This window comes from Rana temporaria, chromosome 9 (assembly GCF_905171775.1).
Source record: "Rana temporaria chromosome 9, aRanTem1.1, whole genome shotgun sequence".
Lineage (NCBI taxonomy): Eukaryota > Metazoa > Chordata > Amphibia > Anura > Ranidae > Rana > Rana temporaria.
In genome coordinates, this window is record NC_053497.1 from 125669450 (window position 1) to 125682097 (window position 12648).

The window sequence follows — 12648 nt, forward strand, 5'->3', positions numbered from 1 at the left end:
GGTGTGTGTTAACACACCTTTCCCGTTCTTCACTGTGGCAATGTCAGTGATCGTCTGTTCCCTGATATAGGGAACGGCGATCACTGACGTCACACGTCCAGCCCCGCCCCCCTACAGTTAGAAACACACATGAGGTCACACTTAACCCCAACAGCTCCCCCTAGTGGTTAACTCCTTCACTGCATTGTCATTTTCACAGCTGTGAAAATGACAATGGTCCCAAAAATGTGTCAAAATTGTCCGATGTGTCCGCCATAATGTTACAGTCACGAAAAAAATCGCTGATCGCTGCCATTAGTAGTAAAAAAAAATATTAATAAAAATGCCATAAAACTATCCCCTATTTTGTAAACGCTATAAATTTTGCGCAAACCAATCGATAAACGCGAATAGGGATTTGCGTAGAATGACGTCACCGTCGGAAGCATTGGCTTGTTCCGGGTTAATTTCGAGCATGCGCACTGGGATACCCCCACGGACAGCGCATGCGCAGTTAAAAGAAAAACGTTGTTTACGTCGGTTCACGACGTATTTACATAAAACACGCCCCCATCACAGAGATTTGAATGGCGCGCCATTAAGCCGCCAAAGATACACTACGCCGCCGTAACTTACGGAGCGAATTCTTTGAGGATTCGGAAAAAAAAAAGTTACGGCGGCGTAGTGTATCTTAGATACGCTGCGCCCGTCGTATTATTGCGCGCAGGTACGTGGATCTGCCCCATAATGTCTATTTCATTTCTATTCTACTTTCTCTATACTTTAAAGCTTACAATCCAGCCACCGTCGTCTGAGTCCATATCACACAGGACCTTCATGGGTTGGATGCCATCTGGGTATATGGTATACCAGCCACTCAAAACTTCACCCTGATTTTGAAGCTCCTTGCAGCTCCTGGCAGCTGTGGAAGAAGGGAACGTAGAAGAGATCAATCAAAAGCAAATGAATCCTCCTAAAAGGAATTTATAGTCTTGTAATATTGTATTATTGTTTTTTAAACCTTATTTCTATGTATTATATTATATATGTATTATATGTTTTATTACATATGTACACTGAGGGGCAGGCATATTTGCTGATATTCAGGCTCTGCGACCCGCTTTATAACACAACCGTTTTTGCGGCACACGGTAGAGCCAAGCATAATGCTGGTAGATCTCTGTGCCTTACTTTTATGCCCCTAAAACATGTGATAAAATAGTACATCCCCACATACCCTGACCCCCTAGGTTTATACCCCGGGCAGACCCTAAAACCTCATACACACGATCCAATTGTTGACAGGGGATTGTCTGTTGACGGACTGTTGTCCTAAAATCTGACCGTTAGTACGCTCCTTTTGACAACTGTTGTCCAACTTTCGGCCAACAAATGTTGGGTCACTAAGTTTTCGGCGGACAACGTTTTGTTGTCAGATTTGCTGATGGTCAGTACACAAATCCGTCACACAAAAGTCAAAGTACAAACACAAATGCTCGGAATTAATGCTCACCAACACAAGATTAGCAGAAGGGGCCCAAAGGGTGGCGCTCAGGAGCTAAAATTCCTTGTAGTACGTCACTACGTTCATGTTTGTTGCACGACAATTGTGTACTGTTAGTATGCAAGACAAGATCCTGGCACACGCCCTTAAGACAAAAATCAGACGCTCGCTTGGCCAACAATCGGATCGTGTGTACGAGGCTTAACACTAAACCCTTAAATTACACTGAGGCCCCATACACACGAGAGGATTTATCCGCGGATACGGTCCAGCGGACCGTATCCGCGGATAAATCCTCTCGAGGATTTGCGCGGATTTCCATGCTATGGAGTGTACTCACCATCGAATCGAAATCCGCGCCGAAATCCTCTGGCGATGACGTGTCGCGCCGTCGCCGCGATTATGACGCGGCGACGTGCGCGACGCTGTCATATAAGGAATTCCACGCATGCGTCGAATCATTACGACGCATGCGGGGGATCCCTTCGGACGGATGGATCCGGTGAGTCTGTACAGACCAGCAGATCCATCCGTTGGGATGGATTCCAGCGGATAGATTTGATAGCATGTCTTCAAATATTTATCCGCTGGAAATCCATCCCAGGGGATAAATATCCGCGGAAACAGATCCGCTGGAGTGTACACACCATAGGATCTATCCGCTGAAACCCATTCGCTGGGATTTTTCAGCGGATGGATTCTATCGTGTGTATGAGGCCTTACACAGGGCTGTTTACATGCCACTGGCACAAAGAAAAAAAATAAAATCTTACGTCTGTCATGTTTAGTCGGCAGTGTAAACTTTTAGTTGGTAATTAATTTATAGACAACTCCAAATTTAATCCCTTAAAAGTGTGTGCTTAAAATATCCTCTTTATTATGATTTTGGGATTTGGGCCAAAAGCTCATTGGACCAAGCTGGGAGCAGCTGATCAGCAGTATTGCCACGTACACACGATCTGGCTTTTGCCCGGCCAAATCACATCGGAATTTCATCGGAAAAAAATAGAACATGTTCTATATCTAAACTCCAGGTTTTGATGAAAAAACTCCTATGGGGCTATACACGATTGGAAAATCCGATGGACAAAGTCCATCAAACTTTTTCCATTGGAAATTCCGATCGTGTGTACGGGGCATAACACTTCCTTACTGCTTATCTTATGTTGAAGCAATTGTTGCCAGACTAGATCTGAAATCTGCCCAGGATAATTATGTCATCAATGGGCATCTCAGTATAGCTGTAGTCTGTCAGAGTTGAGGCGCCCATCCAAGGTTAGAGGCTATTATTGGCTGACTTCGCGTAGCAGTGCTAGTTCTTTAAAATGATGGGCAGAATGATAAGACAAAGAGTCACTGTAACTTACAGTATAATAAACCTATGCAAAGCTAGAATCAATAATGGAAAACAGGGTCAGGGTGGCAGAGGTCATCAATACACTGCAGTGTATCATAAAACATCATAAAATCTGCACAGTCTCTATAAGACTCTATAGTAGGGGTGGCCAACCAGTGGCCCGGGGGCCACATGTGGCCCGCGGAGCCCTCTGTTGTGGCCCACGACCTCCTGATCTGGAATGGCGGCAGTGTTGTGATATGAAGCTGGTGGTAGAGGAAGAAAGGGGCTGCGGAGCAGAGCCCCATAAGCCAATGCTTCCTCTACAGCGCCGTCTTTTGCCACAGGCGGAGTCTATGGCAAAGTTCAGCTAACCCCCGGGATAGACACAGCTGGGTAAACCGCAGCACGTCAGTGTGAAAGCAGTCTTAGGCCCTTTTCACACGATCAACCCCACCAAATGGGACCCTAAATTCAACTCAACATAGCGACAGATGTCCGTTTTACGCCTGCCTATGTCCAATCCAAAAAACATTTGTCCTCTTCCATCTGGCCGGATCGAAGGGCCTATAGAGTAGCCGTGACCTGTAATCCGTCCGCTCCACTCATTGTGGCCCGCGATTGGTTACCAAGTTGCTTAAGTGGCCCTCGCTCTTCAAAAGGTTGGGCACCCCTGCTCTATAGCCACAGGGAGACTAGCTGGGAATCATTGCTTAAGTAAAGCAGCTCAGAATACAAGCCTTGCAATTATCCTCATAAATAGCATCCCTTTCAGTAAAGTCAAGGGTAGTTCTGGTAACACAGGCAAACAGCTGGAGGGAACCCGAGGCCCATAGGGAAGGCACCCCAATGTGACTAGAGTACTCTCCAGCGGCCGCCGATGGTCATTTTTCACCCCCCCACCATCGGCGGTCGGTCGGGTCTGCAGCACTCACCCCATCAATGGTGAGCAGCGCTTCTTTTGGGTTTCACCCTCGGCTTCCCCTGATTAGCAGCTTACCTTCCCTTGCTCTCCACAGGCATTGCACCGCCTTTTGTTTCCTCCCTCCTCCTCAGCGCCCAATTGGGATTCTTCAGAAAACAGGTCTCAAACCCCCACTTTTGATTTGCCAGATTGAGGATCAGTGTTTCAATAGCGAATATTCCTTCGCTGTTGTAAAACCTGGGTGGGCTCTTTGCGCAATGCTCTGCCCCATGAGCTCACCCTATTTTGAAGCCTATTAGAGTCTATTAGAGCCTATTAGAGCCTCTAGTCCTAACCAGGTGCTTCAAAAAAAGACGCTGTAGTTCATGCGTCTGACATCCTGAAAGGGGCCGGACGCATGAATGGGGGTGGCAGCCGCGGACTGGATAGAGCATGGGGGGGGGGCAGCCATAGATAGAGGGCACCCCTAATGGATGGGCCATCAATGGAGTACTCAAGCCTAGAGAATCTAGATAAGCTGCCAGTTTCTAGGTTTCTAGGTCCCTGGTTGGCTGCTTGCACTCCGGTTCTGATAGTGGAGGGCCTCTACCCTGACTGGAGATAACATGCTCAGCTACTACTGCCCCATCAGGTGTGGCCTCTTTGAGTCGCTGAGAGAGAGAAGCTGAGGAATGTATACACCCTGAGAGTGCCTAGAAAATAAGGTTAATGTGGGGAATAGAGTTATACAGTAAAACCTTGGTTTGAGAGTGTTTTGCAAGACAAGCTACATTTTTTAATACATTTTGACTTGATATACAAGCAATGTCTTGATATAAGAGTAGCGTCATGTCACAACTGAGTATAAAAGAAAGAGAAGCGCCTCTAAGTGTAGCAATATGGTTACATTTAATGAAGATACAACATTTAGAAACTCACATGGTTGATGATTAAAACAGGCACATCTAGGTATGCAGGCATCCGGGGTAAAGATAAAGGAGGATAAACCATCCTCCTCACCGCCATTGACGTCATCACTTCCACGCTGCGCTCCATGAGCGGTTCAAGCCTTACTTTCAGTTCGCTCTACTGCAGGGTAGTCTTCACGATTGTATACAGCTTTACCCCGACTCCCTGCATATATAGATGTGCCTCTTTTAATCATCAACCAGTTGGTAAATGTTATACCTTCATTAGATGTAACCGTATTACTACACTTAGAGGAACCTCTCTTCTCTTTTATAATCTGTAGCTCCTGATGGATTTCTACTTCTAATCCCCTTGTGGAGGCTTCCATTTGTGGATGGACATTTTATGGTTACACAACCTGGTCACATTGCTATAATCTTTTTATATGGACTATAAACTGAAGGATTTATGAATAAATGGTTGTGGAACGAATCATTTGAGTTTCCATTATTTCTTATGGGGAAAATTTGCTTTGATACACAAGTGCTTTTGGATTATAAGAATGTTTCCGGAAAAAAATTATGCTCGCAATCCAAGATTTTACTGTATAGGATCCTGTGGTTATATAAGTAAATGGGCACTCCACTACTGGGCAGCACACGCTTCTGAAGTATCCAACACAGGGAAGGTCCTGCCCCAGAACTGCAAGGCTGAGACAAACAATAGCTGTACTAATCTCTAAGGGCCATATTCTTAAACAAGTTACGTAGGCGTATCAACAGATACGCCTACGTAAGTCCCTTTCCTATGTTTAAGTGTATTCTCAAAATGAGATACACTTAAACATGCCTAAGATACACCAGCCTGCGCCGTTGTATCTTAGACTGCAATATTTACGCTGACCGCTAGGTGTCGGTCAGCGTAGAATATGCAAATGACTACTCACGCCGATTCTCGAACGTACGCTTGCCCGCCGTAGTGTTTTAACGTCGTTTCCGTAAGCGATACGCGGCGTAAAGATAAAGATGCCCCCTAGGTGGCGTACTCAATGTTAAGTATGGCCGTCGATCCCGCGTCGAAATTTCAAAATTGAACGTCGTTTACGTAAGTCGTCCGTGAATGGCGCTGGACGCCATTTACGTTACAGTCAAAACAAATGACGTCCGTGAGACGTCATTTAGCGCGATGCAAGTCGGGTAATTTACCCGACGGAGCATGCGCATTACGATCGGCGCGGGAGCGCGCCTAATTTAAATGATCCACGCCCCCTGCCTGGATCATTTGAATTAGGATGGCTTACACGGGTGGACTTTACGCGATGCCGCCGCAAGTTCACAGGTAAGTGGTTTGGGAATCCGGCACTTGCCACTTAAACTTGCGGCGGCGTAACGTAAAGTACATACGTTCCGCCGCCTGAAATGTATGAGAATATGGCCCTAAGTAAGTAATGCAAAGCAGATCGACCTTAGTCAAAGTAGCCCAGCAACTAAAAATATTTCATCTATTGATTTGATTTTAATCAGATCTGATGGATTTCTATGAGAAAACTAAAGCTGGTCATATTTTACAATTTTCTCATTCAATTTCCTTTAGATTTACCTTCAACTGCAATTTCGAGTCAACCTACTCGAAATGTACCTCCTAATACCTCCAATATACCTAACATGTCTTCTGTCTCCTTTGCAGCATCCAGCCAATCAACGGTCTATCGGGATCTTTCACAGAACCAACTCCCTAAGAAACGTAAAAGCGACCGCAAATCCGCGTCATCGGATTCACTTTCTCGCACCGGATCCACTATTACGCGACAATTCACCACCAATTCGTCCACACTGGAGACAATATCAGGTCTTTTTCTCGACTACCACAGCCTGACACACCGCAGGTGGCTTCCACCTCGTCAGCACTCCTCACTCGGGCTTTACCTATGGCTCCACCCTTTTCTCTTTCACCCACTACCACTCCCACGAGACGGGTAAGTGAATCTAACCTTGTGTCATTGTTTCCACAGAGCACTGCAAATCTTGATCCTAAAATCGCACCGATTATTTTAGCCAAAACACTGGATCAACCCCCCACCCCTGTACCACTTATGATAGAATTGCGAAAATAGGTCCCTGCCCTGAATCGAATCTAGAAATTATTAATTTGTCATCCCTTTCCTTGAGTAAACATGAAACTGATGTCTTAAAATTGGGCTTGACCTTCTGCCCCTCTACGGGTGGAGACAAGTTCCAAATGATTAAAGATATAAATTTATTTGCACGCAAACTTTTGTTCAAGGTCATGTATGATAAACCCTTGGCCAACTCCGACTCACTGTCCTTTGAACAATTAAAATATGACGCAGACGAAATTCTAGCAATAGATAATCTGATGGAACTGTGGGAGGAAGGGCACACGGACGACGATGCCTGGGTACCCTCCTCGTCCCAAGGCATCCTTGTCCCTGAGGTCACTTTCCCCCAGCCTCAATCTTATAAACCTAAATCTTTAAGTTTTCCCTTACTGAACAAGAATGCCAGCATCTGATCTTTTGTACAACAGACCACTAGAGAGATTGAGAAACTGGATTTATCCAGTGAAAAGTCTGAAGATAATTTGTCTCATGCTCAAAGACAGGCACTGAACAATCTTAAAGCAAATCAATTGATTACAATTAAGCCATCAGACAAAGGCTGGAACGTCGTGGTAATGAACACTGCTGATTATGAAACTATGTGTCTAAGGATATTGGCCAATGTGGAATGGTATCGTCCCATTTCACAGACAAATATCTCTGTATACAACAAGGAATATTATTCCTTGATTACTAATGCCTATCATAAAGGTCTAATTAACAAAGATACCTGGAACTACCTCAACGTTCAAGAACCTCGAATCCCCACAATGTATGCCCTTCCGAAGGTGCATAAGTCAATAACTAACCCGCCTGGCAGACCGATTGTGTCTGGCTGTATGGGCCTTACTGAAAATGCAAGTGCAATGGTGGATCACTATCTTCATCCCCATGTAACATCTTTAAATTCGTACATCAAAGACACAATCGACCTGCTGCAAACCATTGAGGGGATTTCTGTTCCCCCTGGCACATGGCTAGTAGCCATAGATGTCGAAAGTCTATATAATGCTATTTCTCATGATAAAGGGATTGAAGTTATTGGCAATGTCTTGAAAGATAGGGGCACTCTGGCTCAACCATATAACTGTTTCATCTTGGATCTCCTGAAATTTATTTTGACACGTAATGTTTTTTTGTTTGGACTCTCCCACTACCTCCAGGTGCAGGGGGTTGCGATGGGGACTAAATGTGCCCCATCGTATGCCAACCTGTACCTGGGGGGGTGGGAGAAGGAACTTTTTTCCAGAGATGATCTTTCGATGTACCTGTCCCATGCCATCGCATGGTACAGGTACATCGACGACATCTTGGTATTATGGTCAGGTACTAAAGATGAACTCGAAGAATTTATGAAAGTCTTAGCAGACAACTTATATAATTTAAAATTTACAATGGAATGTAGTCAAGAAAGTATCAATTTTTTGGATCTAAAAATTTACGTTGATGCAGATGGCTGTATTTATTCTTCTCTTTATCGAAAACCCTCATCTGGCAACACCATCTTACACGCCTCAAGTGGCCATCCCCATTCCCTTATCAATAGCATACCCTACAGTCAGTACATACGACTCAAAAGGAACTGTGCACAAACAACTGATTACGAAATAGCCGCTAAAAATCTATACCATCGCCTTAGGGACAGAGGGTATAGCCGTAAAATTCTTAAGAAGGCCTATAAGAGAGCTGCTCAACATAATCGTCAGGAACTTATTTTTTCCACCAAAACAAAGGACACTATGCAACCCACTCGTGTCATTACACAGTACTCCCAACATTATTCCCAATTCAGGAGGTATCTTAGAACAATTTTGGCCACTACTCCTAGCTGATGGAACTGTAGTTAAATACATCCAAAAGAGACCAGACATTACGTATCGCCGTGCCCCCTCTCTGAGAGACCAACTGGTCCATAGTCATTACAACCTTCCTGGCAATAAAAGCAAATCTCAATTTGGAACCTTCCCTTGCAATAAATGTAACATATGTGAATTAATTTTGAGTGGCACAAGCACCCCCCTCCCTAATGGTGGGACACGCTCTATTCGTCATAGGGTTACCTGTCAAACCATCGGAGTGGTGTACTTGGCCAAGTGTTTGTGCGGTTGTTTTTATGTCGGAAAAACAAAAAGACCGTTTTACATACGTATTAAGGACCATGTTGACCCACTACGTAGGCGACTAATGACTACTGCCATAGGTCGACACGTGGGCAAAGAGCACAATTTTGCGCTCGAAATGATCAAGTTCACCGCACTTGAGCATGTCCCTGAACATGCAAGAGGCGGTGGCATTGACCGTATACTTCTACAATTGGAAACTAAGTGGATTCAATCTTTGAATGCCACCCGATACCCGGGACTCAATGAGTACATAAGTTTCAAGTAATTTCTGTGACTGATTTCCTGATATATGTTAGCAGATTTTATATTTTCTCTTTCCCCTGTTTTTCCTTCCCTTATGTTTCTTGATTTTGATGTACCAACTGGAAACTATTGCTGATGTATAGAGGTTGCCTTGTTAATGTTGGATTTTGAAGCTGACCAGTTGCGTATCATCTGTTTGCCCTATGTGTCCCTTAAAATAACTTTCCTTGCTCCCCTGTTTATTCTAATATCCCCCTTTTTTCCTTTTCCCTTTCCCCCCTTTTCTTTCCCTTTTTTCCTTTCTTTCCCCTCTGTCCTTTTATTCTATATTATTTTCTAGCTGTTCCCCTGTAGAGGTAGATTATTCTTCTGTGCCAGAATATACTAATTCTATGAGACATCTACAAATATAGATGTATAAATATTGACCAACTGTGTCTTCATATATGTTGTATAAATTTGTATATACTGTTGTTCATAAATAAAATGTTACTTTGGATGTTATTGTTGTTTTTCCTTGACAGGGGATGTTTTATTTCTGCTTGGCCATCTTGTGGCCATCTAGCAGCTGACACTTTATGACACCCAGCAGTTCATTTGGAGACTTTTTTGCTTGTCTTTTGTTCCCCTCCCCTTCCCCGTTTTTTGCCCCCATCCCCCCCCCCCCTCCATCTGGGCTGTGTGTCCCCATGATCGCTTGGTCCTGGACACCTCAGTCAGAATGTACCCAATGTTGTCTTTTGCTGCCTCTTTGAGGCGTTTTTGGCTTGGCCGTATGGACACACAAGGGCTTCTTTTGAATGCCCATTGTTTGCAGCGACGCTGTTGCTGTGTGTCATCTGCCGAACCTCTTCCCCCTGCCCTCCCCCTGTGCTTTGCACTACTCCTGGTTAACTTCACCATGGATTCGTATACCCGCCCATCTATCCTTGTCAGGGTTGATGACCAGTGGGATCATGGGAGTTGTAGGCAATGTGGAGATCCCGGCCACCCGGCGCATGCGCCGTTTGCGTTAGTTGTCCGCGCACGCCCGATGACGTCAGACGCTCGGGTTTGCGGGGGGGGTTTATAAGGAGCCAGCTCATTCCACCACTCTGCTGCTTCCCATCGCGCTTTTGATGATCTGCGACCACACACAGGTGATGACCCCCTGTCTCCAGACAGCTTGTTCAACTTGTTTGCTGCTCTGACTTTTCTTTACCTTTCTCTGTCACTGGCCAATAACCCATTGGCTATCTTAAGTACTCTCTGCATATACGTTTGCTCTGTCTCTTGTGCCTGGTTAACCAGCAACCCCTAGTGGTATTGGTGTGATATATTCTCATACCTTAAATATATATGACTTCTTAATGACAAATTAACTTTCTTTTCTTTTTCTCTTTTTTCTTATCTCTGAGGCCTCGTACACACGACAGAGAAACTCGACGTGCCAAGCCCGTCGAGTTCCTCGACGAGTTCCTTGTTGAACTTGTCGAGAAGCTCGGCAGGCTTGCTTTGCGTACACACGTAACATACCAAAATCTTGTCGTTCTCCGGCGCGATGACGCTCACGACGTATGACGCGACTATAAAGGGGAGGTTTGATTTTGTTGGCGCCACCCTTGGGGCTCCTTTTGCTGATTCCGTGTTTACGCGTGTTAGTAAAAGTTTGGTGAGTGACGATTCGTGCTTTTCAGTCTTTGTGCTTTCAGATTGATCTCTGCCGTTCAGTTTGTACTTGTGTGGGTCGTATCTAGGCAATCGAGACGTGCGGTCAGGTCGTATTGTTTTACATTGCGGTCCTGTCCCCGCGTTTTTCATTGTCAGGGTCGTTCTTCATAGGTCTTGCTGTTCTTCACTGCGGTCTGTTTAGTGCAATTCTGATTTGTCGTTCGTAACTAGCCTTGTAGCCATGTTGCAGGCACCTAGTCGTCGCCGACTTCGTGCTAAGCATCTTCTGTCTATAGGTCTGTTTGTTTATGACCTAGACAATGAGGAGTTCATGAACAGGAGGAGGACACGTTCATGGACCAAGAATTGGTTGCTCCGTAGGAACCAATTCTCTCACATGCCTTTGCTGCGGGAGCTTCAGGAAAATAATCCTGTTGATTACAGGAATTTCCTGAGGATGTCTGATCCCGTCTTTCAGCACCTGTTGGCTTTGGTGTCCCCCTATATTACCAGGCAGGACACCGTTATGCGGGAAGCCATCAGTGCTGAGCAGAGGCTAGTTGCCACCCTCCGTTATCTGGCAACTGGGAGAAGCCTTCAGGACTTAAAGTTCTCCACGGGCATCTCCCCCCAGGCTCTGGGCCTCATCATTCCTGACACCTGCTCTGCCATCATCCAGGTTCTGCAGGAGGAATATATGAGGGTAAGTTTGGTCCTTTAATATCAAATTTTATGTCTATAATGTATGCTAATGTCTTGTAGTTATCTCTTCCTTCCCTAATTACCATGTCTGGAATATGCTGTGAATGTCCCCTTTGCCCCCATGCATGATGTAAACTTTGATGCCCCTTTTTTGGCCTACATGCATATTTTCCATCACTTACCTCCCCAGCATGCTATCCTGGGCCCCAACCTACCTAGTCTAGTCACTTCCCAATGTATTGTGTTATATCCATTGTAATGTCCCCCCCCTCCCCTCCAAAATGTGTTGTAAAGTCTATGTTCACCAATATTTTTTTAATTTTTATTTAAATTTTAGGACTCCCAAACTCATCTAGCCCTCCCCTCCAAAATGTGTTGTAAAGTCTATGTTCACCAATATTTTTTTTTTTTTAATTTAAATTTTAGGACTCCCAAACTCATCTAGCCCTCCCCTCCAAAATGTGTTGTAAAGTCTATGTTCACCAATATTTTTTTTTTTTTAATTTAAATTTTAGGACTCCCAAACTCATCTAGCCCTCCCCTCCAAAATGTGTTGTAAAGTCTATGTTCACCAATATTTTTTTTTTTTTAATTTAAATTTTAGGACTCCCAAACTCATCTAGCCCTCCCCTCCAAAATGTGTTGTAAAGTCTATGTTCACCAATAATCAAAATTAATTTTTTTTAGTACTCCCAAACTCATCTAGCCCTCCCCCAAACTTGGGCATTGGCCCATCAGAGGGGGTGTTTAATGTGTTAATTGGCTAAATATATTTAGATATAATATGCTAGTTCCCAGAAATGTTATAATGCTTATAATGTCTTTGTATAATCTGCTTGCAAGGTTATGTGGCTAATTTTTTCTTTTTTTCTTCCCCAGCTTCCGTCCACACCACAGGAGTGGCAGTCTGTGGCTTTGGACTTCCAGACCCGATGGAACTTCCCCAACTGCGGGGGAGCCATCGACGGGAAGCACGTCCGCATCGTGCCTCCACCCCGTTCAGGATCCCAGTTCTTTAATTATAAGGGGTTCAACAGTATTGTGCTGATGGCGGTGGTGTCAGCACAGTATGAATTCCTTTTTGTGGATGTCGGGATGAATGGACGGGTATCGGATGGGGGAGCCTTCAGGCAGACGGAGTTCGCGCTTCGCCTTCAGGATGATGATCTGTCATTGCCA

At 44.8% G+C, this 12648-nt stretch overlaps 1 protein-coding gene across 1 annotated transcript in view; it reads right to left on the minus strand.

Annotated features, from left to right (window-relative positions):
- The window catches only part of LOC120914014 (ficolin-1-like), a 36143-nt gene that overhangs the window by 14262 nt on the left and 9233 nt on the right, over positions 1–12648 (minus strand). Inside the window, exon 2 of the mRNA XM_040324437.1 lies at positions 774–901. Within this exon, the coding sequence (XP_040180371.1) occupies positions 774–901 (128 nt within the window). The remainder of the gene's footprint in view (positions 1–773; positions 902–12648) is intronic.